Source organism: Podarcis tiliguerta (assembly GCF_965153285.1).
Source record: "Podarcis tiliguerta genome assembly, chromosome: 8".
Taxonomy (NCBI): domain Eukaryota; kingdom Metazoa; phylum Chordata; class Lepidosauria; order Squamata; family Lacertidae; genus Podarcis; species Podarcis tiliguerta.
In genome coordinates this window covers 50850746-50877508 of record NC_139541.1, presented here as the reverse complement: position 1 = coordinate 50877508, position 26763 = coordinate 50850746, and the positions used below count along the sequence as shown (strand labels likewise).

Here is a 26763-nt window from a genome sequence, read left to right as displayed (position 1 = left end):
CAAAGACAAGATGCACAGATGTCTCGGCTGCTCAGAATTAAGTGCTACTTTTTTTGTAGATTGCAAAAGATGCATTTTTAGCACTCAATGCCTGCCACTAGACACTTTTGTACTTGCAAATGAGTAAGGCTGTTTCCCCACCTGAAAAATGTAGCTAGCAACCTATGTTTCGGGGCGGGATGCTGGTTGCAGCCTTTGTTCACTCTGCGGTGTCTGACCACAAAGGTGCTTGAGATGTCACTCCGGTGAGCAAAGTCAGTGGTTGAACAGGAGGCTTAAAAAACACTCATCGGAACCGTAGCTCGCTGCCCTGTGTGCCTATTCTGCCCACCTACTGGAACTGGCAGTAATCAGAAAGGGCACCTTAACAAGTTCAATTTAGAATACCAATCCTGCAGAGGCTTCCCTGACGTTCTTTTCCATTTGCAATTCATTGGTGGCCCTAGGATTGCTGATTGTCTCCTCTGCAGAATTACTCCATTGACTAGCACATTCGGGATCAGAAACGCAAACCTGGGCTCTAGATGTGCCGATTCCCTGTGACAAGCACAAGAGGAGGATCAGCTCCTGCCAGAAGGCACAGGCAGCCCTCTGTCTCTTTAAGCAGGGCAATTTTCGGGCCGGCTCTTGAGAGTTTGACTAAAGGAGGGAAGGGGCTGTCCTGCCAGACTCCCAGCCTGACATTTACCGAGACAGAGGGAGATGTCGACGGAGACTTCCGAAAACAGGAGCCTGCTTCGACTCGGAGACAGCTGAACCCCTCCTGGGTTTCGGGTCAAGCTCCCCCGCCGCCCTGCCTCTCACATTCCAACAGCAAGCCACGCCCCGAAATGGGCAACAAGGGTGCAGCTTATAAAGGTTTGCAGACAAGCTAATCGGGAGATGCCCGGTTCAGACGTGCCAAGAAGCCTGACCGACCGACCGCCGCGGTCACCAACGCCGGAGGAGAGCCAGCACGTCCCGAACGCGGGCGGCGCCCAGAGGCCCGGCGAGAAGCACCTCCCCAATTCCTTCGTTGTTTCTGCGGCGGCGGCGAATGCGCGCGGAAACTCCTCCTCGGCGAGCCGCTTCAAACTGGCCACGGCGCTAGTCCCTGGCGTTGCGTCCGGCCGCTGACGAGTCAGGAGGTTCGCCCTCACCGAGAAGGGAAAGCTAACGCTCTCTTGAGCCGTCGCCCGCCTCGCTCGGAGCTCCGAGGCAGGCGTGGCCGGGGCTGACTCGCGTCTCGTCAGGATCCTTCGCGCGCACGTGGCCGCCCCTCCCACCCCCTCAGAAGACGTTGTCGTCGTCGGCTTGTCTGCCAGCCGAGAAACAGCGTCCCCGAGCGACCTCCCTCCTAGGCCCACCTTCACCCTGTCAGTCAGAAAAAGGAGGAGAAAAAGGCCCGGCCCGGGACAGGCGCCTCAGGGAGAGATTCCGATGGCAGAGGCATTGCTGTCTAGGCAGCCCATGCTACCGCGCGCGCGCGCTCCCGACAGAGCCAGAGCGGGAGCCGCCGCCGCCGCCCCCTTCGCAAGGAACGAGCGCCTACTTGCCGCTGGTTGCCATGGCAACTCCGCCTGCTCCGGCCTTCCTGAGGAAGCGCCGGGGACGAGCACACGGGCATGGGGTGGGGTGGTTTTTTTTGGAAAAGAAACCTGCAATTTCACCCTGTGAGTGGGTTGGGCGCGGCGAAAGCCAGCCAAGGCAAGGGTACTTTGGTTTCCCCCGCGCCACCAGTAAATACTGTAACGGCATTCATTTGCCTCAGTGGGAGTGAGGAGCTCCCGCTGTTCTTTCCCCTACCCGAACAGCGGTGCTTTTACTTTCCTGGGCAAATCCTGGCCTCTATTAGCCACCTTGGGAGTGTGGTAGAATGTTCGGAGGGGCATGTTTATTGTATGATTTTATTTGTTTCATAAAAATGTTAATTGTAAAAAATGCAAAGCAAAATACACAAAAGGATTAGCAAACAGAATAAAGCAGTAAAATTATCAGTTTAAAACTGCTGTTTCATTCAAAGCTATAACATTCAAAAGATAATTAAAAACAATGATAAGCCCTTTCATCACCACCACCATTATTTTATTTCTTAAGCACTCCCTCCTGAGAGCCTAGGGCAGATGGCAAAAACACAGCATTAAAAACAAAAGTAGATCCAGGGTGCTACCAGTAAGAAGGCTTTGTCCCACAGCTCCCAAGCAGGTCCCCCACCCCTGCAGTTGGCAAAACTTGGGTTGGCTGGTTGTGGGGAAGGCAGTCCTCGAAGGAACGTGTCTTAGGCCTTATTTAGGGCTTTGTACTGGCACCACCAGTCACTGGCAGCCAGAGCAGTGCTTTCAGGATTATTACACAGTCAAACCTCGGTTGTCGAACTTAAACCGTTCTAGAAGCCCGTTTGGCTTCCGAAAAATGTTCAAAAACCGGACACACACTTCCAGGTTTTTGACGTTCAGGAGCTGAAAAGTACAGTAACGAAGGCCTTCAGGAACCAAGGTTTGTCTGTAATGTGATCCCAGTATTCTGCACTGGTTCAACTTCTGAAGTGTTTTCTAGGGAAGTCCAATGTAGAGCACATGGCAGTAATTCAGGCAGGAGTTTATCAGAGCATAAACTCATACCCTCCAATATTTCTCCAATAAAAATAGGGACGTCCCATTCCATAATGATCATTTTACTGTTTATACCCTATACATCTTACTGGGCTGCCCCAGCCACTCTCAGCAGCTTTTAACATATATAAAAACATAATAAAACATTTTGTTTAAAATTAAAAAAACCTTCCCTATACAAGATTTCCTTCAGATGGCTCAGAGGTTGGATAACTCCATACCCTCCAGCATTTCTCCAATGAAAACAGGGACATCCTAAGAAAAGTGGGACATTCCAGGATGAAATCAGAAACTGGGATGGCTTATCTAAATCAGAAACATCCCTGGAAAATAGGGGCACATGGAAAGTCTGTAAACTACTGTGGCCAAGTTATCACAGTACAAAAAGAGCTGTAGTCTCCCTCCCCAAGGAGAATGGTTTTCTTGAAGGTTAGGTACACCTTCAGAAAGTTAAGAGCTAGACCTTGGCAAACAGGGTGAGCACAACCTCCCTTATCATTAGCTCACCTGATCTGAAGCCAGAGCAAAACTTCTGCTTTAACCTGTCTCCTGCCTGCCTGTTTTTAGAACCAAGTGTTATATGAAATAGACTATAGCCTGACATTGCATGTATTTAGTTAATAATATCCTGCCTTTCGTGTGAATCCCAGAGTTGGTAATAACAGTAACAGTTGTACCTTGGTTTTCAAACAGCTTAGTTCACGAACAACTTGGAACTCAAACATCACAAACCCGGAAGTAGGTGTTCCAGTTTACGAACTTTGCCTCGGAAGCTGAACGTACAGCACAACTTCTGCAGCTTTCAATTGGCTGCAGGAGCGTCCTGCAGCCAATTGGAAGCCGCACCTCTGTTTCTGAACATTTCAGAAGTCGAACAGACTTCCGGAATGCATTCTGTTCAAAAACCAAGGTACAACTGTTAAAAAACCCAACAGTGATAAACAATAAAAGAAAGAAACATCTAACAAACCCAACGAAACAATCAGTTGTAACAGATAATCAGCAGTACATTATGACCACATTATAGTTGCATAGGCATCTAGCTACTCATAAGATCCCAGGTAAAAAGGTGGGCCTTAGATTGGCTCCAGAATGTCAAGTTTATACCATCTGCACCTCCAAAATAAAGGTTCTATCACAGAAAAGGCCATTAAAAACACATGGTCCATAACCATGTTTTGCATAGGTAGAAATTCCTCAAAACAAAAATTGATATATTATTGTACCATGTCAGAAACCATTTCCTCAGATTGGGCCATGGCGTCTTCCATGCAGAGTGTGACACATAAGCAGAATCCTCATGTGAAAGATGGGTGCTAGTTGTCTTATGTAAGCCACACTGTTTTGCAGATAATTGCCACACACGAATGCAGATTTTGAATTCTTACTGTAGTCTTCACCAGCCCAGCTGGCTGGGACTGATAAAAGTTATAGTCCTAAATGGAGGGCACCAGGTTGGCGAAGGTTGCACTCAGATGGATATATTTGAATCAACACATCCATTTCATCTAGGAGAGTCTAAAAGCAAGGGCAGCAGCTTAATTCTGGGTAGGATTATGGATGCCTGATACACTCCCTCACTACTGGCTTTGCAATTAACAGTGACAGATGAGAATCACCACTGCACTGAAACCTGATTACCTGAAAAGGGCAGTAGAGTAGCATGTTGAGATGCTTAGATGGACTGATACTGTACAGGCCAGACTTTCCCTTCACCTCTTTCTAGTAGTAATGGGTCTGTTCAACAGAAAAGCTTTCTGTGTTACTGTGTTTGGATTTGGAGCAGTAGATTCCCTGCTTCACTGGCAGGATTATGGGGTAGTTTTACAAATATAGGTTAAACATTTGCCTGAGGCAGTAACTAACTAATGCAGAAGGCACACTAAATATAGACATGTTTTGATTTCTGTCTCCATTGCACTCTGCTGTGCAAATAAAATACGAACTGGCTCTCCTGAACCCAGAAGGTTCAGAAAGGTTTTGGTTTTTGTTTTTCTAGAGACTTCAATAGCATGAAACGGTCTTCATATGAGTCATCATTTCTTTTAAGAGTCTTCACCACTGAGGCATGTATCAGTTTCATTTTAAATGAACACAAAACCAACATGAACTGGAGTGGACAATCCTCTACTGCCTTGACAGCATTTCCAAGAGACTCTCCAGCGATTAGCTACACAATTTCTTTTTTGTTGAAAGAAATGTATTGTCTTGAATGAAAAGAATCAACTACAAGAAGTTAGCAATTGAGGAATATCAACTAAATACAGACTAAAATAGATCAACAACAATTCAATATGATTGGGGGGGATTAAGGTTCAAATAAGTGTTTAATTGAGTTCAATATATGATCATGATATAAGCACCTTGGTTATTTATTACTGTATTGCTATTTCCCTGTCAACATTTCACAGATGATAAGAAAAGCATTATTGTTCATGGGTGAGCAGTAATGGCATGGTGGGGCCAACACAGTTCAAGTGGGTGAATGCCATAGATTAGGAGGTAGGCAAACTCCAGGCTTACATGATCTACTGTACTTTACTTTGTACTAGAAACTCAAGGTCCATGAACCAGAGCTGGATATAAAGTAGTGGCTAGAGGGGGGGGGGCGCGGAGTGAAGCAGCATAGGGTTAAAGACGAGACCATGCCTCTGAGCACATGATCAATGCAATAACTTGATTTTTAGTACCATAACTCATGACTTGTTACACAAATTCCACTCCTGGTTTCCTCCCCACCCCCTACATCCCAGCAGCTTAATTTAAAGGAGGAGGGAAGCATTTGTGTTGATGCTAATTGTAAACTCAAATGATTTGCAGCAAATCAGCCCCAGATCAACCAATCGAGATCCCAATCTACCTTCAGCCTACCACTGCAATAGATTAAGTCTATGAAGACAGAAGGCAAAAGCAGTGAGACAATTCCCAAACTACAATGCTTCAGATACATGTATGTGCTGGAACAATGAATTACAGTGGTACCTCGGGTTACATACACTTCAGGTTACAGACTCCGCTAACACAGAAATACTACTTTGGGTTAAGAACTTTGCTTCAGGATAAGAACAGAAATCGTGCTCCAGCGGCGCGGCAGCAGGAGGAGGCCCCATTAGCTAAAGTGGTGCTTCAGGTTAAGAACAGTTTCAGGTTAAGAACAGACCTCCAGAACGAATTAAGTACTTAACCTGAGGTACCACTGTATGCATTTATACTATTTAATATATACTAGTCCCATATTTGAACTGAGGAAAGCCAAGGCACTGCAAGAGCACAATATATTTCCCTTTAAGAATTCTGCCCAATGATTCAGTGACTGATCTTGACTTCATAGCTGAGAATTCTTAAGCAGAAATAACAGTTGTATTTTAATGATACAAGTACCTTTTGCCATATGCAGAGTGCTTCTCCTTCAACTTCAGCCTTTCTCCTTCCCAGAAGCAGATCTTATGTGAAAGCCCAAGGAATTTTCTAGAAATTAAGCACTGATTCCCCCTTCTGTTGCCAGGAAACTCAGCCACAGAACACAGGCTTTCTGTTTTTTTCCACATACCAGCTGATTCCTAGCCCCCCCCCCCCTTTGCAGCAACTCTTCAAAACAAAGCAGCTTCTTTTTCTCATGACTCTCCCCTCTCTGAACAAGCACTCTGCAATCGACCCAATTTGCGCCAAGACTTACCAGGCCTCAGCCCATGTACCTTGACTTGAGCACTGGTGCTGAGTCCTGGAGCATGGGAAGAAAAGTACACCCCAGCATATGCCAAGTGCCTTTCTGACACTACTGAGCAACTGCAATCTCTTTCTCTCACACCTCTCATTCAGGAAAAAGTTGAGTGTGGGCCCGCTGTCAAGTGCCTCTGCAACAAACCCACTTCTGGTTTCCTCACCTTTGCCAGATAACTCCCCTCACTCCAGCAGAATATACCGTAAATAATGCCCTTTTTATTTTTTTAAGTACTTACAGCACAGTAAAAGAGAGACTTTTCACTGCTCATACAGTATATTGTTGTGCTTTCCTCCCTCTCTCTGTAGTTCAGGCCACTGAGGGAACAGAATGAATATCAATAGCTGGAAGGAATGGAGGAGAAATTCATTTGGTTCACTAAAACGAGAAACCTTCCTGATTCTAACCTCCTGAAGCAATAAGTGAATCTGGACACAGTTACCCTTCACAATCTGCACATCTGAATTTTTTTAATGATGCACTTTTCCTACCATAAAAGTCCACACAGAAGGGCATACATTAGTGAAAGTAACTATAAAACTGTATTTGTATTAGGGAAATGTGCTTGCAAAAATGTGCACACTAGGCCAAATTGTGTGCAAAAAAAAATGCATATGTTAGGAGAAACATGCATACAAATTCCTAACATTTTCAAAATGTGGACATTTAAAATAAAAAATTGCAAATAGATGGTGTAATGGGACAAGCTGACCTTAAGGGTGGAAAAATTAGAAACGGAGAGAAGCTTAAATGGACACATCCACCCACCCCTTGGGCAGTCTATCTGTTCCATGTAATAAATATCCTTTTCATTTCCTAGGCATAATAGCATTCTATTCCATAATGGTTTTTCATTTAAATTGATCCCTTGTGTCTATTCCAGTGAGAACAAGCTACATTTATGCTGTGCTGTGCTAGTCACAGTTTTACTGAGACTAGAGACTCAGGTGCCCCATCCACCCAATTAAATTTGGTTATACCATACAGGCGAAAATTTAGATAAGTTCATTTCTTCTAAGCACACTATGTGAACAGGCCCTGCTTGGCAGCTGTGAATTAAATTGAGGGGTAGGGGCAGCCCTGACAGGAATTCTGATGGGGAAAATTTGAGTCCAGAGGAGCTTGCTTCTATGCAAGGGGGGCTAAGGAAGGGTGACACCCAGAATATGAAGTGGCAAATGAGTTCATCAGTGCTGACAGTTGTCACTGCTCGTCACAGAATTGAGAGTAATAATCTCAGACATTTTCCTCATTGCTTATAAATACCCGCCCCATAGCAGCCGTGTCAGCTGTGTCATGGTAGACCAAAACATCTGGAGGGCACCAGGTTGGGGAAGGCTGCCCTAAAGAATTAAGCCAATGAAACCAGATGACCAGAGGCTATTACCTCCTTCAGGATAGTGAAGAAAATAGCAGCAGCACAATCTCATTAGCAGGGATTTGTATCTTTCCTTTTAAGCCCAAAGCAAATTGAGATACAAGGATTCCTTGCTGCTTAAGATTTCCTTCACCCTCCACTACACCCCCCCCCCCATGCATTTGAGACATTGTGTGGAAGCAACTATTAAAAGTGCTCCAGAGATACCCTCAGGCCTTGTGCTGTGTCCAGAAGCAGTCTGAGATGCTTGAATGAGCCTGGGACAGTCACAGTGGCAGGAGCACTTCCGATTCATTCTCTGACAGATGAAGGGATTCATTAACTGAGCTAGAATCATAGCAAACTATCCATTCTGAAAGAGAGCTTAATAATCAGGCTTGGCATTGGAGAATGTCTCCAACTGCCCCAAAAGACCACAAAGCGAATGTGACAAAAGCCTCTTATGCCAAATAAGTTATGTTTCAGCCTAAAACAAGCCATGCTTAAAAGCAATAAATAAATAAATAAAAGCCCTGTTCAGGCATTGGTGCGCTAAATCAGCCAATCTGGAAATTTTGGTCTCACTCAGTTTCTGAATATTCCAGTTGTAAGTTCAGTTCATATTTCTGCATCATTTTGTCAGAATTGTCAGGGCTATAGTGCTCATTTTTAATGAGCTAATGGACACATTTTTGCATGCCATCTCCCCTTATATAATGCATTCCCCCATTATTTTCACTATGCGTATTTGTGTACATTTTTCAGAACTGGAAAATTCAGAGACGTCTGGAGGGTAACTGCATTTCTGCTTACGTAATGTTCTGGGAATTAGGAAGGCTACAATTAACATGTGACCTGAATTCCCCTCCTTCCCTGCTGCTTGCTGCCTGCATTCCTGTCGCCCCCCCCCCCCCCGCATAAATTGACAGGTGAACGTACGAAGCAGGAGGGCTCCTGCATGGAAGTTCCATGTGTATTGCAGAGCTGTGATGGATCCCTGACTCCCCCCACATGTTTACTTACTGAGCTCCTTGGAATAGAATTTGCCATGAGGCAACCAGGCTGAAACAAAGGGGGTGAAGAGGGAAAATCTCAAAGGGAAGGAAATCCACAACTCTGGTCTCTAGTTGGTGCTCAGAAATACTACTTTCCTTTCTCTTCCCCCTTCTAATGATATATCTTCCACCTTGGAGAATAGGAGACTGAGAGGTGATTGTGATCGTCAAATATCTGAAGGGCTGTAATGTGGAAGCTTGTTTTCTCCTGCTCCAGAGGGTAGATTCAAATTACAAGAAAGGAGTTTCAGACTAAACATTGGGAGGAACTTCCTGACAATAAGAGCTGTTTGACATTGAAACACAGAGCTGGCACACCCCATGAGGCAAGGTGAGACCACTGCCTCAGACGGCAGGATCCACAGCAGTAGCAGATCCAGCCTCCAGTGAATGCATTGCCTGCTGCCGCTGTCGCAGCAGAAACGATACATTTCCCCTAGTGAGGAAATAGCAGAAGCTGTCCTCTGGGGTCATCTGGGGTCTGCACCCACTCAACATGATTCAGAGTGGCCCCTTTCCCACCCCTGCAATGGCCTTTGGTTCCCACTTCATCCACCAGGTAAGGTTGATTTGGTTCTCCTCCCTTGTTCCCAATGTAGAGAGTCAGTGTGGTGTATTGGTTAAGAGTGATAGACTCGTAATCTGGTGAACCAGGTTCGTGTCTCCGTTCCTCCACATGCAGCTGCTGGGTAACCTTGGGCTAGTCACACTTCTCTGAAGTCTCTCAGCCCCACTCACCTCACAGAGTGTTTGTTGTGGGGGAGGAAGGGAAAGGAGAATGTTAGCCGCTTTGAGACTCATTTGCGTAGGGATAAAGCAGGATATCAAATCCAAACTCCTCCTCCTCCTCTTCTTCTTCCTCTTCATTCCCTGCTTGTTCCTGATGTAGATCTTCACCCACCCCTTCTTCCTTAGAGTGGGAGAATTTTGTTGTATGTCTCAGGTGCAAACACACAAAACCAACCACCCCTGGTGGAACAGACAACCTTGGAAATTGATGGGCTGTCCTTCCTTGGAGGTTTTTAAGCAGAGGTTGGATGGCCATCTGTCTTAGATTCTTTAGTTGTGATCCCTGCATTGCAGGGGGTTGGACTAGATGACCCTTTGGGTACCTTCCATTTCTACAATTCTATGATTCCAGGTAGTTAGGAGAGGAAGAGCCCAGCCATAGCAGCCAAGCAGAATTTATCCATGTCACCAGCTCCTTCCTCCAATCCCTTGCTGGTTTCAAACTGTTGGAGGATTGGTGTCCCTGAGCTTCTTTTTTAGTTTCAGTTGTTTAAATGCCCTGTTCCCGATTGCCCAATTTGTATTTACAGCCAGATGTGATCATATGACATGTATATTACGTACAGCCCAAGTCAATCACTGAGATCATTGGGAAAGCACTATTAGTGGTTCCCTATAGGCCAGAAGCACAGCTCATGTCCACAATGAGTCATGCCTTCAGCGTGATGGGCCCAACTCTAGGGAACTCCCTCCCACAAAGTTATAAAGGCACCGCCTCAAATGAGTTTCAGGCACCTGGTCAAACCTTACACCCTGAATGCTTCTCAAATGCTTTACTTTTAAAAAATACTGTAATTTATTCAGGTTTTAAATTTTGTATACTGTATTATAGTGTTGTTGTTACCCACTTCGAGGTGTAAATGGTGAAATGTGGAATATAAAAATGTGTATTATTAGGAAAAACGTGAACTAATTTTCAGTTTCCCTTCCTTGTCTGCAGAGTTCGCCATGGCACCTCTTTCCTTCATCCTTCCTCCCAGTTCAGCTTTCCTAAGCCACATGTGTTTGCTGCCCTGCTGCCTGCTTCCCTTTGGCCGAACTCTGCCGTAGCTCACAGTTGTGGCTTTCTCCTCCATCCCTCCTGGAATGTCGGGGGACGCAGCTTAGGGATGGGAAGCTTAGCAGATTTTGTTTGGGGAGGGTGTTTTCCCCATTGCCTGATAAAACTCAGCATACCTCAATTTCCCCCAAGGAACTCATTGACAGTCTGTAATAGTTAGGCTGGATTTTGCTTGACTGTGTTCCATGAGGAGAAAGAGTCAGGAAAATTGTGGTGGGTCAGCCCCACTCACCCACATCCCAAACCCTTATTGTCCCTCCAGACGTCTCACCTCTCCTTGTGTGCTGGACACATAATTCCAAGTGTTGCAGGAGCGTCCAAAGGGCAGAGGTGTGACGTGTTCATGGGAGATTCCTCCAGGAACTTTGAGCCTTTGAGGACTCTCCTCTGACACGTCTTCCCTTCACCCATGGGTAAGTCTAGCTTGCTGCTAAGGAGCAAGCAGAATGCTTTTCAGGCAAATGGCTATAAGAGGGATCCAACTGGTATTTTGCCCAGTTATTATGTCACAGTACTCACTTGTCCATTCAGAAAGCCCTTCTGCAGTTTCCCAGCACTGGAGCTTCTAGGGACAATGTTAAGTGGAAGGCTACAAATCTCTCCAGCTATGTTCATCTCTCTTTCACCTTTCCCATGCTACCTCATTTCCTACTGGAGATACCAGGATTTGGACCTGGGCCCTGATGCAAATGCTTTACTACAGTGCAAGAGGTCTTTTTTTTAATGGTGTACCAATTTAGGTGCCCTTGCTGCCACCTACTGGATAGCTAAATTATTGGCTCAGTAAGGCTACTGAGCGTCTTAAAACACATTCCTGTTCCCCCCTCAGTGCCATTTCAAGCCACATTTGCATTTGTGACGTAGAAATGTCATCAGCTAATCACATTACCTGATTTGTTTCCGCAACCCCACTAAATTCCAATTAAGTGAAGCAGTCATCTGCATATGTGTTGTCATCTGCACATGTGCAATGGCTATCTGAGCTATACACACCTCACCTTGACTTCAGCTTGCATTTTCAAATCTAATTGAAGCTGCTTTGAGGGAAAACGCTTCAAACAGGAGTATGTCTTGAGAAACTACATGATAGATATGGATTGGGGTTGACATAATGTGTACACAGCTTCAGCATCAGACTTGGGAAGCACACAGGAGATGGAATAAAGGGAAATGTGCACTCAGCCTAAATCCACTTGCTCATTTTCCATTCCAGTTGCCCATTTTTTGCCTATGATTCATATTGTAAGACAATAGTGTTCACTTGCTTACATGGGGCAGATGTTATCAAGGGAGGCATGTTAATTAGATGTTTTGGTTCATGAGTTAATTTGCAAAAGCTTAACAACAAAAACACCCTTCTGCTAATGGTTTACTTTTCTGTTTACCCAGGCATTTGGAATGTAATTAACCTTCCTGCAGACACTGCTACTTTACATATGCTGTTTGTTACAATGCTGCTAACATTTTAAATAATTATTGTTGTGCGGTGTTCTTTGCCCCTCAGCTTACATTGCAAGGAAAAGGTTGTTAATTAATTCCTCAAAACACAGAAATGACAATTGTCATTTGGACACTGGTAACTCGCTCTACGTGGGGCTGCCCTCGAGACTGACCCAGAAACTCCAGCGGGTGCAGAATGCCGCGGCGAGACTCCTTATGGGGTCTTCGCTGTGAGATCACATTCATCCGGTACTATACCAGCTGCACTGGCTCCCGTTGGAGTACAGGATCAGGTTTAAGGTGCTGGTTTTAACCTTTAAAGCCCTATACGGCCTAGGACCCTCGTACCTACGGGACCGCCTCTCCTGGTATGTCCCACAGAAGAACTTACGGTCTGCAAATAAAAACATCCTGAAGATCCCAGGCCACAGAGAGGTTAGGCTGGCCTCAACTAGAGCCAGAGCTTTCTCGGCTGTGGCACCAATCTAGTGGAACGCTCTGTCACAAGAGACTAGGGCCCTGCGGGACTTGACATCCTTCCGCAGGGCCTGTAAGACAGAGCTGTTCCACCAGGCCTTTGGTCAGGGCGCAGCCTGACCCCCTCCTCTGGCAATCTGCACAGAATTTTGCTTAATGGTTGCCATCAATTTGATTTTAATTAATTTTTATAATGAAAGGTTTTTAGAATGTTGGATTATTTTGATTGTTGTTAGCCGCCCTGAGCCCAGCTTCAGCTGGGGAGGGCAGGGTATAAATAGAATTTATTATTATTATTATTATTAACAGGTTACAAGAAATAAGGAAGAGACTAGGAGAAAGAATGCTGGTTTATTAGGTAAAGGCTAGTGTACAGCTCTTGCTACTGCCTGGGGCATGCTGGCTGGGGATGATGGGAGTCCAGAACTCCCGTGAGGCATCAGAATGGCCAAGGCTGGGCTAAGCAAGTTCTGCATGTACACTCCAGGGACTGCAATGCATCGGTTAGATGTGGAAATATGACAATCCACCAGAACAATATAGATTTGGGCATTAAAGCATACCATATTTTTCTTCAAATGTTTGTAAGCAGGGCAGGGAGATCAAACAGAGGCAGAGGAACAATTTTCACCACATCCATCAGAACAAAAGGCAATGGCTTTGAAACCCCCGGAAAGAAGACTGGCATTATTAACCTCCTATCTGCACTTGATGAAGTTGCCCAGTGAGGTTGTGGCAGTGGCTTGTGCAAGTCCTGATTCATGATGGGGAAAGTGTGGGAGAACAGTAGTACAAGGAGGATGTCACATAGATGAGGCTGAATTAAAAAGAGTACAAGGGGTACAAAATCCAGATTCTGCCAAGGTATGGACAAACCCCCATACCTTGAGGGTGCAAATAATTCTAGACCTTATTTTAAAAGAGATGGATTTCCAGCCATCTTTTCATCTAATAGCACAACATTGGAGGCTACATTCTGAATGTTGGGACAGCCCAAGCCTATCCGTATTTTGCAGTGATCCATAGTCACTAAAGTGCCTTCCTTAGGCTATGGCCTATGGCAGTGTCCTTCTATGAGACGCAAGACAGTCAGCTAGTTGGACTTTTCTACTTAGTTTCGTCCTTGTCTAGAATCTCTACGGAGAGAATCTCTTCATCACCTTTAGGTGCTGGAGTTATGCAAACCGTAACAGAGTGATCTGAATATTTTGAGACAATCTTCTCTGTTCTGCTGCAGTCGTCTGATTTTTGGGGACCAGCTGGTGAGCTGTGAACGGCTGGTGATTTAGGTAGAACTGATCTTCGGGAGCCGGCAGGTGATCTGTGACTGGCTGATGATTTAGGTGGAACTGATTTCTGGGAGCCGGCTGGCGATCTATGACTGGCTGGTGATTTAGGTGGAACTGGAGTGGCATTGGCCTCCTGAAAGACAAAGGTATCATGCTGGTGGTTACCTGAATAAGGGGCATGCTTAGTATCTGGGGCAGGGAGATGTCTGGCACAAGTCTGTCTGGAAACAACCCTCACCGATCCAAAAATAATCTATCTTTCTAGTCCCTGATGTGTAGGGACTCTCAGTAGTATTCAAAGAACAAAAGTATATTCTCACCCCATAGCCAAAGTGCTTTTGTTCAGGGTGCTAGCCAGCCAGTTGGGATACAGGCAGGAAACTAGGAGCTGTTCAGGGCTGAAGCAGCTCTCCCTTCTTGACACCCACCGTTCAGAATAACGATTCAGGAAAATTCTGTGCTCCTGGTGTCCACTGAGCTCTTTGGGGGGAAGGGGTTTTAGTTGCTCCCTTTTTGTGTTTTTCAAAAAATCTTTGTATTTCGGCAAACATTTAGGTTCACCCGAGCCCATCACTACTTCAGTGACCTTGTTTTGCTACCGTCCCTGCTGACACTGGGGCACCGAGCTTGCTGCTAGAGGAAGCTATAAATAAATAGGAAGCACCCTATTTATTTATATGCTCTAGCTTCAGTCCGAGCTTTGAAAACATGCCAGTCCAGAGCTCTTGCAGAGATTAAGTCTTGCCTAGGGGAAAGGTTTGTTTTGTTTTAAAAAGCTAGGGAAATCAGACACATTGAGCCAAAGGTAACAAAGTCCCAACATCTCTAAATGAGAAGTGGCCTTGGGATGCTGGTGCTACTGAGTGGAATGGTGGCAGGGCAGGGAGATAAGTGTTTAACCATTTCCCTGCTGCTCATTATATTGTTTTTCAGCTCAAAAACAGCCCTCCTTCAGTTGTTCTTCCCCTGTGGGGTCCCAGCTGTAAAAACACCATGGAACTTCCTAACTTGTTAGGTTCTTCTACCCCATTTCCGGAGAGAACTCACTGTTGACATTTGCAGCTACTTTTTCTGTGCATTTACCTGCATAGCTTTCAGCTCTTTCAATTTCCATCTGATATGAGCCAACCGCCCTTTGCCTCCCATCTTTCCTGCAGCGAATAAGGCGGCTTGGAAGAGTTTAGGAGTCCCAGCTCTTGGAGGAATGATGATGCCTTTGCTTTTGTCATCCTTAGTTTTGCTGTTGTTTTTCAGCATTCTCCTAAGAACAGAAAGGGAAAGCAGGTATTTTCACACATTGTTCAGGTGTTGGGAATATTAGGTGCCAATGAGCTGCTGAGCCTAAATTTCAACGTGGACTCATGAAACTTTGGACTTGATAGAGAGTATGGTTGTGCACACATAGCAAACATACCAGCCCCTGGCTATCCTGCAGCTCACCTGGCCTTCTTCCGCAACAGCTTCTGAGACTCTGGATAATGCACTAAAATTTCATTCAAATCTTTCTTTTCCAAGATGAAAAGGTTAGTAAATCCATGAGCCACAACATTCGCTGTGCGTCGATTTCCACCTCCCACAGCTAGTAAGCTAAGAAAAAGAAAAAGACATCAACTGGGAACTCAGTCTGGTTTCCATAATTCAACATCTAGTATTGAATACATCGGGGCACTAAGCTGGGCTCCTGTGCCTTTTTTCTCAGCGTCTCCTGAGGACCTCATTCAGCATCAATGAAATATCTAGCTTCCAGCAGGATCTTGTATAACTGCATACTCCACAAGATCTTGTGAGATCTCACCAGAAACTGGTGTCCCTGCCAGCACAGCTTCTCCACTGGCAGCAGAGGTGGCGAGATGCCTGTGTGGAACACCACCTCATGGGTGGGGCTAGCCCTGAACCAAATTGCTCTTCTGCATTTCCATAATGAGAGTTTGGCAGAAGGAGACATGGGAAATGGGTACAGATTATTGGTAAGCTGTATAATTTTTCAGGTTTCATTTTTCAGGGCATCATAATTTGCTTTCTGGGTTCTGCACTGTGCATTCTGTATTCCTCATTAGGTGATGGAATTCTTCAGTGTTTTGAAAACCCCGTTGTCACTGTCTTTATAGATACAGATTTCACTTTCTGTATTAATTCAGGAGAAGTAAAAACTCTGCAGGAATATGACTCATGGACAATTGAATAATAAGTATAGCCTATTTCATACGGATTTCTATGTCTCCAAGAGACAGCTTCAATTGTTCACTTGGAATGATCTCATACTTCCCTTTTTTATTAGATGATTTATCTAATTTAATGTGCAATAACGCCACTGAATTCTCCTATTTTTATAGACCCCCCAGTTGTCCATTTTTGGGGGGGGGGACTTCATACAATCTTGATTGATTAGGATTGTATTTGTTAGCCCCCTCTGTAGTTGAAATCTAGAACAAAATCAGATAGTTGCCATGTACATCTCTTTATATCCATTCAATTTCAAGATTCAAGGGTGGAAAGGATAGCCAAAGTACCTATATTTCTTTGTTATCAGGACTTTTCTTATCATCAGGGAAATCTTTTTCAGTTGAAGGGAAAAAATTACCTGAAAAATCTGCCGATCTCATTTTGGATAAGTAAGCAAGACTGTACATGACTATACTTTTATCTTTCTGAGCCCCTTTCTTCTCCTTCCTGCTGCCAAGCCCAGTTTCCTCCCCACATCGACATTCTCCATCTGTCTGACCTTATTTCTCCAAACACAGATCCAGCTTTCAAAGTCACAAGCACCGTTTTCCCATCAGGTCCTCCGAGCACCTTGACTTGCCCGACTTGAATGATGTACATCTCTCTGCCAATTTCCCCCTGAAATAACAAGGAGGAAAAGTGTTATTTGCAACACCAGGGATCCTTTGCCCTTCAGGTTTCAGACTGACTACCCAAGTTTTAAATGTTGTTCTATTTATTTTTATTGCTGCTTTCATGTCATAGAATCTTAGAATTGTAGAGTTGGAAGGTATCACGGGGGTCAGCTAATCCAAGCCCCTGTCCCTGAGATTGTCTCATGCTCTACCAACTGAGCTATCAGAATAAAACAACAACAACAACTGTAATTTGTTGAGGGTGCTGGGAATTGTTAGCTCTGTAAGGGGTATCACCCATAACAAACTACCATTCCCAGGATTTTTGGGGTGAGGGGATGAGAGGAAGCCATGACTCTGAATGATGGAGAACAGTACCAACAAGGCATGGCAGAAAGGACCGCCAACCTACTACAAACTCATAGTCACTGAATCCAAAGTCACTGAAAATTGGGTACTTAAAATGTCATGCAAGTATTCCCCCACCTCACCCCTCATTCCACAGTTCAGTTCAGCTCAACCCTACTTTTCACTTCTTAGACAAAGCTGGTTACCTTCTTGCAGACATAGTCATTGGGCAGGTACACCACAGATCTGAGCCTTTTCAGCATGTCAAAAATCATTTGCCGGTCACAACCCTGAATGCAAAGGAAGGAAGAATCAGTTGGCTTGTACAAGCATGTCTGGATTTAAGTAAGCGATTCCCTGAGGGATCATACCTGAAAAAGAGGCACCTTGCTAACAATGTCATAGTTCACATCAACTGCAATGTCCAACTTCATCTTGTCTGGCAGCTGCATCAGCAATTCTGATTCGTCTGCAGCAAAGAAAGTGTAAGGAAGAGTTTGCCTTTCCTGAAACCGCGGATTAGAGAATAGCCAGCGCACATATTTAAAAACTCAAACAGCAGCTGCTTAGAGTGGATGATTGATAACTAGCGGGATCTCAGGAGCCAGGGATGAAGGATTAAACCTTTTCTCCCCTGCAGTAGTCCAGACACCAACAAAAAAAATCACTCCTCCAAAGCTGCTATTTTCATAGGGAAAAAAGGTCCTATTGGCATCAATGAAACCATAGCAGGGAAGGAAAAGGTTAAATTTCTCACCCTGCTTGTAATTATCAGTCTCTTCCTCCCCACCCCCACACTTGTGGCTGCTACTTGTGTCATTCAATTCACCTGAAATGTAAATATGCATTCAATATTATGGCTAGTTTGGCCCTAAACTGGGATAGGCAACATGACACCCTCCAGTGGTTGGTGGACATCACATCACAGCAGCCCCTGCAGCGAGCCAATAAGTAGTCGACAGGGATGCTGGGAACTGGGGCCAAGCAACATCCAGAGAGCGCCATTTTGGCTAGCCTTGACCTAAGCCATATTGAACAACCAGAGGAACACCTTATGAAGCCAATATTCATAGGCCTAGTTCAGTCTTACCCAGCATGCCTTGAGAGTGCCAAGTGTACTCATACCACGTTTTGACTCTATTCTGAACAGATCGGGGGATTTTGTACAAAGCCATGTATCTAATTGTGTTGTCCATACAGCTCCGATAGTATGTCTGTCCAGCGGTGGCAGCCCCAACAACATCTCTCATCTGTGTGAGAGAAAGAAAACCATTCAGGGGATTTTTGTTCTGCATTGCCTACCTACACCATTGAACTAGCCCTGCCTTCCCCAACCTGATGCCTTCAAACTAAAGCTCCCAAGCTCCAAGCTTCAGGTGGCTGTGCTGATCATGGGGCAGTGGGGGGTTGGGGAGCACCAGTTCACAGAGGGCTGAGCTAGTAATGGGAGTAAGTTATAGTTCCCAGAGTCCCCTGTAAAGAGGGACTGACTGTTAAGCCACTGTGGAAATTGTAGCACTGTGAGGGGAATAGGGGCCTCCTAACAACTCTCAGCACCCTTAACAAACTACAATTCCCAGGATTATTTGGGGGAAGCCATGACTGTTCAAAGCAGTATAATTGTGCTTTAAATGTATAGAGTGGATGTGGCCTAAATTAAACAAACAGCTAGGCAAGTAGCCACAAATTTCTTCAGTCCTGAAATAAAACCAGAACTCATGTTGAGATGTTTTATTATATGAGATTGTAGGGTTCTTTCTTTCTTTCTTTCTTTCAACTGAAACATGACACCTGAATGGTGGCCATTCACTTTGTAGAGTCGAGAGCCTGGGAATGCCTTGATGTTAACTTTATCCATGAATGAGCTGGGAAAAGTCCCAGTTTCCACACAACAGAGCCCAGCACTTTCTAAGCATCTGCTTACATTCTTAATGAGTTTTCCCTTCCCCAGCATTGTTTTAATAGACTTTTAAAATGTGAATACTCCTCAACTCATGCCAGCCAGGGCAGAAAGTGGGCGAGTCAAACTGCAAATTTTCACTCTGCCACCACCAGATTGGTGCAGCAGAGATGCCTGAATAGCACCCATTGCCAATAGCTGGATCCTTCCCCACCCTCTAAAATGCTCTGTTTCAGGGGTTTATTGCTGGCCATCACTGGCAAGGGTACTGCCAATGGTAGCTTCTGCCCGCAGCTTTTGGTGGGCACAGTGGGGACCTCTGCAGTGGCAGAGGCACCCTGTCAGCAGAGTCCACTGCATCCTAAACCTTCACTGCATCCTAACCCCCTCCAGGTTGGCAGAATCAGGGCAGGGGGAGGAACAAGGATTGTTGTGTATTGAAAAGGCATGGATTGTTTTCTTACCTGACCTATCATGACAGAGAAAGCAAAGACACCTGTGAAGTAATTAAGCAGCTGAAAGATGATCTCAAAGAGGGTCTCCGGGTCTGGCAGTCCTCCAATTGTTATCAAAGTCTTGACAGCCCAGTAATAACAGCGGATATAGCTTATAAAAAAAAGATATGAGAGGATAAGAATGCCCAAGCAACTGATCTACTACTGCTTTTATCCTGTAACAATGAATTATACCAGCCTTCCCCAACCTAGTGCCTTCTAGATTTTTTGGATCTATGATGCTGAGGCTGATGGGAATTGTAGTCCAAAACATCTGGAAGGCACCGTGTTGGGGATGGTTGGATTATAGCAATGCAGAAAGGAAATATATAATGAGTACCTGTTGCCTTCCCCATTGTAGACCCAGGCAGTTGAGCCCAACCCCTGAGAGGAGGATGCCCAGTAATATAAACATGAGTTCACATGTAAGCTGAAGAGCAGGTAGGCTGTGATCCTTACCACTCTACAAAGAGGGTGAAGAAAGACGACAATGTTAACAAAATACTCTTTAAGTTGTTCTCTAAAACAATCTCACTTTTCATGTCTGCATTCCCATTTGCAACCTATAGAGCCACTAGTGGTCAATTGTACTTATGTATGGTCTTAAGGAGAAAATAGCTTATATTATAGTGATTGTTATATGGTAGTTACACTGGATATGCCAATGGAAAGTAGGCAATTTGGCCCTCCTATTCCATAAGTTTGCCTTCATAGAGATTTTTTTTTAAGGAGCATCATCTATGTGCAACTTCAAAAGGAGTTTTAAAATGTGCAGAGGTGAGAAGGGGCCAGGGGTCAATCAATGATGGTCGCTGGAGGTCTCCCTGTGAAAAAGCAGCCGGGGCAGAAAGCAGATTGCCATGAACCTGGTGAGTTCTAGAAAAAAAGGCATTGGCCTTATCTAAAAATTTGTCTAACCCCCACCCAGTTTATACCATAACAGATTGGTTAGGCTTTAAAGTGCTAAGAGATGCTTGGTTGTTTTCACCTCAACAGCCCAACACAACTGCTGCCCTCTGAAAAAATGTCGCATGCTGTGAATTCTGGAAATAATGGAATTACATTAAACTATGTAGATCAACATGCAGCTTTTCTCTTCAGAAGGTCTCAGGGCCCATCCAGGCTTCTGCTCATCCCACCGCTTTCACCCAAGGAAACCTGATCTTTACCGCCAAATCAGAGCAAATTTGGTTTTCCTCTTAATGATGCTTGCTCTGTTTTCCACACTAAAGAGTGGGTTTTATTGAGGAAAGCAGTGGGGCAAATGGAAAAAACACTTGGATCCATGCTTTCTAGGCACAAGACAAGCAAAGCGTGGGTGATCCCTCAGTTTGGGGGGGGGGGGAATTCAGCACAAAGAGAAAGTTATGAAAGGAACTAAAATGCTTCAATGCTCCTGAGTCTCCCCTGTTCCTATAGCAGCTGCATTCAAGAGTGAAGAGGCTCAGCATCAAAAGCTTACCTCACCTGTAAACATATGCCTTGCTCAGAATAGCTTCAAGCCGATTGTTAAACTCAAAGAAGGCCATGTACTGTGGGACAGAATGAAAAGTACAGATGAGCACCAAGAGCAATTCATGGACAAATGGAGAAATATTTCGCAATAAAATTAACTGGAAAGGCTCCCAGCACTTTTTCTTAACTACTGAAATAGTGGTTTGGTGGGTGTCCCTTCAGCAGCACCTGAATCAAAGTCCTTGAAAGTGCTTTTAAGGCAAGGTACCTGAAAGGTCAACAAGATCAAGCCACGTCCTGATGCTGGAAATCCACTGCCACAGAATTCCTAGCAGGTGGCTATTGAGCTTCTGTTTTAAAATGTCTAAGAAAGGAGATTCAGGTAGGTAGCCGTGTTGGTCTGACACAGTCGAAATAAATTAAAAAATTGTCCAGTAGCACCTTAGAGACCAACTAAGTTTGTTCTGCATATAAGCTTTCATGTGCATGCACACTTCTTCAGATACACTGAAACAGAAGTCACCAGACCCTTATATATAGTGGGAGGGTGGGGTGAGGTTCTTCTTACACATGCTAAAGCTATTTTTAGGCATCTGCATACTATCCCATGCTTTTTCCTGTAGGACTAATGCAGTCAACAGGTTTACCATACCCATTGAGTCAATCACCCATCTCCTACTACCCTTCTGAGAAAAACCCCATCCCACACATAGTTGGTCTCTAAGGTGCTACTGGACAATTTTTTTATTTATTAAGAAAGGAGAGTCTGCCACCTTCCAAGGCAGTCTATGTTAGCAATGGAAGGATCTGCAAATTTAGGATCTCTCAGTTTCTCATTTTTTCCAACCTTAAATTCAGTTATCCACATTTTGCAGAAATTTGAGGGTTTGGAAAAAAAAACCCTCAAGAAAATTCATAAGCGTTTTAGTGTGAATTTCTTCCAATAAACACATGTTTATATGCAGTTTTGACTAATGCTCCCATCTTTGCAAGAAATTTCCTTTAAGATAATGCATTTTTGTCTGCTACTTTCACTCATATAGTCATTTCTGTGCACACTTTCCCTTAAAATATGCATTTGTATAAATGTGGTTTGGTTGGAGAACTGAATTGCAGCATTCAGAAAAATGCAAATTTTGGAAAGCATGAATTTTATAGGCTCAGACTGAAATGCGTACTGAATCAAAATTGCCCACCATCCCAATGCCAAATGGCATGTACAATCAGCATCCCCACCCCGTCTTATTTTAGTCACTGAAACCTGTGGCTTTGAGTCCCAAGCTCTGGAGAAACAGAAAACAAATCTGCTCTGTTATTTTCTTAGGGCTCATCCAGACCTCCTTTTGCAACATGCTTTCCAGGCACAGGTCCAGGCTATAAAACTGTGTTGTTTCTCCCAGCAATTTCCCTGGGGAAACCCTCATTTTACTGCACAAAGTGTGAGTTTTCCTGGGAAAAGCACGGGGGGGGGGGGGGATAAAATGCTTAGGCATGAAGCTTTAAAGCCTGGACCTGTGCCTAGAAATGTGGCACAAGTCAGGATGAGCCCAAAGTGACATCCCTTCAAATATTTAAAGGTTTCAATAAATACCTCAAGTGCACTTCCCACTTTCAGCAAGCCCAGCAAAAAAGGGGAAATGTTTTTCCTCCCCCTCCCTGCTTTGCACAACACAACAAAAGGGGTTTTGAAAATAGGTTGTAGGAGCGTAACTCGTCCTGACTCACCTTTAAACAGCGAGGCAAGCGCAAGAGAGGATGGAAACCCACTTTGAGGTAAAGAAAATCCAGTGGAAGAAGGCAGATCACATCCATCTGGAAAGAGGCACACAGCCCACCCCAAAAAAAGATATTAGCAACTTGATCTGCCACCACTATCACTGCATGTAATTTGATGGCACTTTTAAATGGCTTTACAATACTTATTGTGTTTGTCATCTCAGCATCTCTGCTGTTCATGTGCGGAACTGGAGCTAGGAGACAGTGACTTGCCTCTGACCACATAATGGTGTCAGGCAATCCAAGCAGTGGCGTAGCGTGGGGGTGCAGGGGGGGCCGGCCGCACCGGGCGCAACATCTGGGGGTTCGGGTTAGGGGGTACAAATCCATGGGTTAGGGGGCACAAATTACTTGCCTTGCCCCGGGTGCTGACAACCCACGCTACGCCACTGAATCCAAGTGGGGCGAATGCTTCCCATCAGAGGCATAAAGAGAGCATTCAGCACCTGTTAAAAGGCCACCGTGCAGGAGGTAAGAAACCAGAGGGGTTTTGGAGGGCAAGGGAAGAGATGCAAGGGGAACAGAGGGATGAGGTAGAGGCCAGGTGTGGTGTAGTAGTTAGAGTGCCAGGATAGGACCTGGGAGACCAGAGCTCAAATCCTCACTTGGCCATGAAGCTCAGTGGGTAACCTTAAGCCAGTCACTGTCTCTCAGCCTGACTTCCTTCATAGGGCTGTTGTGGGGATTAAACGGGAAGGGGGAAGACCACACCACTCTGAGCTATATCAAGGAAAGGTGGGATATAAATGTAATAATAAATAAATGAAACTAGAAGGGAAAGAGGCAAGTTATAAAGGGACATTTCTGCTGTCTCTGCGAGGACAACGAGGAGGAGTAAATAGGAAGAGGAAAAAGATGGAAGAGTCTGGGGCGCTTAGCCCAGCGGTGAGCCGGAAAGAGGGAAGGGGTGAAAGCAGCAAGCAGGAGATGAAACAGTGCAAAGGGACAACGCAGAGGAAGGATATTCAAGGCAAGAGCCTGGGAAACAGGAAGATGGGAGAAAAGACAGCAGGAGGGACAATGTTGCATGTAAAACAAAACACAGTGGCATCCTGTGATGAAAGGGGCCAGCCAAACTCTTCGAGTAAGGAGAAACCACCAGGGGCTCAGAGCCCCAGGTGGTTTCTTCTGTACTGAGATCCTTCCTCAGGAGATTCCAGATATTTGTCAGGTTCAGCCCTGTCCGGACCTTGAACTTAAAAGTCTCCTCAAAGTAGGATCGGTTGCAACTTTGCAAAGCATGTTTGTGCACATAAGAGAATAATATAAAAAACAAAACCACTGTTTTAATATTTGATTGTGGCATGGATGAGCGCTTCATATAACTAAAATTACTATAGTTGAACTAAAATGATGCAACTCTTAATTTCTAGGCACTGATCATTTTACATATGACAGCCTTCCCCAAACAGGTGCCCCTAACCAGCTGGGGAGGGGGCGCAATGGAAGTTGTAGTCCAAAACATCTGGAGGGTGCCAGCTGGCAGAATGCTGAATGAAAACAAGTAAGGAAAATGGTACAGACCTTGAAGCGGCCTGACTTCAGATAGTTCTTCCTCATGGCCTTTTTATCAGTCTGGAAGAGGAGGCAAAAGGAGAGGGTTATCACCACTTACTTCATAGTGGAAGAAGAGATGCATCCATCAGAGATTTGCAAACAATGAGCAGCCACACAGCCAGGAAAGAAGGAAGGAATGAAAGCCTGTCCACCAACCAAAATTTAAAATATATTATGGGTACCCCCACAGTGGCTGTTTCTGTCAGATCCAAAGTGTCCACAGCTAAGAGAGGTCCTTGGACGGTGAAGATAAACAGGCTTGCCCAATGGCAGGGCTGGAGAACCTGTGGCCCTCCAGACATTGTTGGAGGCTAACTCTCATCATCACTGACTATCAGGTGTGCTGGCTGTTGGAAGTAGAGAGTTAGACAACATCTAGAGAGCCACAGGTTCTTCATTTATGGTTTGTGATCTTTAGCCACACAGTGTTTTCAAGAATCAGAGGGCTCATTCACATTGGCCTGTGCCTAGAAAGCATGGATCTGAACAATTTCCCCCTTGCCCCACTCTATTCCCAGGGAAAACCTGTTCTTTAGTGATAAATTGGAAACCAACATCAATCTATAGAAACCCAAATTGCTGTTTGTTCCTAATGAGCACGAAAGAACCGTTTTCCCTGGGGAGAAGCAGTGGGACAAGAGGAAGTGTGGATAAGCCCATAGGATTGTAGCATTGGATGGTTCCCAAAGGATGTTCTAGCCCAACCTCCTGCAAAACAGGAGTCTCAACTAGAGAATCCCTGAAGGATGGCCATCCTACCTTGGTTTAAAAAACTCAAATGCAGGAAAGCCCACCACCTTCTGAGGTAGTCCATTCCATTGTGCAACAGCTCTCACCATCATAAAATTCTTCCTACTGTTTAGTTGGTATCTCCTTTCTTGTAATTTGAATTTATTTGTTCGAGCAGCAGAAAACAAGCTTGCTCCATCTTCTGTGTCACAGCCCTTTAGATATTTGAATATGGCTATAATCTCATATGGCTTTCCCCTGGGGAAACCTGTGGTTTAGCACTGAATCAAAACAAGCTGCAATCAGGTTTTCTGCAGATTGCTGTCCGCTCCAATTTAGTGCTAAAGAGTGTGTTTTCTGGGGGAAAGTGGTGGAGCAAAGGAATGGGACAAGCAGGAAAGTGTTCAGACCCATGCTTTCCACGCACAGGACAAGTAGAAGTGTGAAAGGCCCTCAGTCTTCTCTTATCCAGGCTAAATATACCCAACTCCCTCAACCGTTCCCCATAAGGCCTGGTTCCCTCATAATGCTTGGCTTTCTCAAGGACTACCTGACCCCAAAACGTCAGGGGCTAATCCAATAGAACAAAGGCTTTATGGGTGTCACTTACTATGATGTCTCCTCTTTGGACAAATTGCAGGCGGACCTGAAAGATGCTGATATCCAAAATGTAGATGAGGTCACAGAAATAGTCCACAGCCATCCAGTAATAAACATTTGCAGGTGTTTGGAACGGGAACGCCCAGCGGACTGGAATCAGCCAGCAGTTCCAATTCCATGCCAAAACCACAATGAAGAGCCACAAGATGTACATCAGATCTAGAGTGGGAGGGGAAAACCCAGAACAGACTCAGGAGCTCTGCTAGTTGCCAAGAACTTATCCTGCTTCTCTTGTTTAGGGTAACTCAGTGGAACTATAGGAACTGAGGACAGCAGCATGGGGGTCCAAAATAACAGGACCTCAAAATAGAAGGCAAACCAGTTCCTGTGGGATCAGAGAATGAGAACTTTGTGCAAGATGAATTAGTAGTTCTCAACCATAAATGTGCTCCATGAATGTTCTCCACTATAGTGCTTTTTTGCTATGAAGAAAGTTGGTTAAGAGATGGAGCCATTCCAGCACCCACCTCTCAGTTTAATCGTGAACTCACTGGGTGGCCTTAGACAAGCATTTATCTCTCAGCCTTAGGTCTCCATCTGAAAATCTGGGGACATCTACACACTGGCCTAGCTTCCAGGTAGGGATGGAGCAGGAATTTGATTCTGTTCGCATTTGAATTGTTTGGAATGGATGAAACAGTCTATTTCTGGTCTGTGTCAATTTTGAATGCATGTTCACAATTCTACTTCATCCCGTTTCCATATTAACCTCCCATATTTTAAAAGAGGTATGTAAATTTGTATCACAGTACAAACACATGTGTTATGTCACAAAGCACATATTTAAATATAGAATATTTGTGAATTTCTAAATGTATTTTGTACTAAAATGCACCTTTTAAATGCATTTTGGTATTTTATTTTATTTTTTAGCTGAGCACTTTATAGTGCAATTTGAAGGAGTGTGGACTTATCCAAAGGATCATTCAGGAGGTTTGAATGAAGTTGGCTGACTTAAAAATGGAGTTCACTGCTTTATCCCTCTTCAGTGCCTATTTCCAAAAAGAGATGCTCAGCGTCAAACAACCTGCCCAGCAGCCTCTGGCCTGTTAGAATTCCTGCTCCATGATTGCCGTCATGGGATTTTTGTCTATCACATGACGGTGTCTGTTTTGGGAAGTGACAGAGACAGAATGTTTTTGACTTTTGTCCTTTGTTCCCTCTCTCTGCTGTCTGATGCTAGAGAGAGGGGGAGCCATGCTGCAGTGCTCTGGGTGTGTTTATATGT

At 44.8% G+C, this 26763-nt stretch overlaps 2 protein-coding genes across 16 annotated transcripts in view; both read right to left on the bottom strand.

The window, feature by feature from the left end:
* KIFC3 (kinesin family member C3) overlaps positions 1-1536 on the bottom strand; it is a 34258-nt gene extending 32722 nt beyond the window's left edge. For 4 of the 15 annotated variants that reach the window (XM_083452876.1, XM_083452882.1, XM_083452869.1 and 1 more), the window contains exon 1: positions 689-1501. The gene's annotated coding sequence lies outside the window, so the exon portion shown is untranslated. Of the gene's footprint in view, positions 1-141 lie in introns of all 15 variants that reach the window. The other 11 variants (XM_083452872.1, XM_083452879.1, XM_083452881.1 and 8 more) reach the window with 8 other exon arrangements.
* An 11286-nt stretch (positions 1537-12822) lies between these two features.
* The window catches only part of CNGB1 (cyclic nucleotide gated channel subunit beta 1), a gene marked incomplete at its 5' end in the record, with an annotated part of 63802 nt that continues 49861 nt past the window's right edge, over positions 12823-26763 (bottom strand). Inside the window, 13 exons of the mRNA XM_083453328.1 lie at positions 12823-13912; positions 14863-15040; positions 15220-15366; positions 16502-16620; positions 17171-17254; positions 17336-17433; positions 18055-18214; positions 19329-19470; positions 19699-19821; positions 20826-20890; positions 22539-22625; positions 24114-24164; positions 25486-25694. Coding sequence (XP_083309454.1) covers positions 13598-13912; positions 14863-15040; positions 15220-15366; positions 16502-16620; positions 17171-17254; positions 17336-17433; positions 18055-18214; positions 19329-19470; positions 19699-19821; positions 20826-20890; positions 22539-22625; positions 24114-24164; positions 25486-25694 — 1778 coding nt within the window. The 3' untranslated portion in view covers positions 12823-13597. The remainder of the gene's footprint in view (positions 13913-14862; positions 15041-15219; positions 15367-16501; positions 16621-17170; positions 17255-17335; positions 17434-18054; positions 18215-19328; positions 19471-19698; positions 19822-20825; positions 20891-22538; positions 22626-24113; positions 24165-25485; positions 25695-26763) is intronic.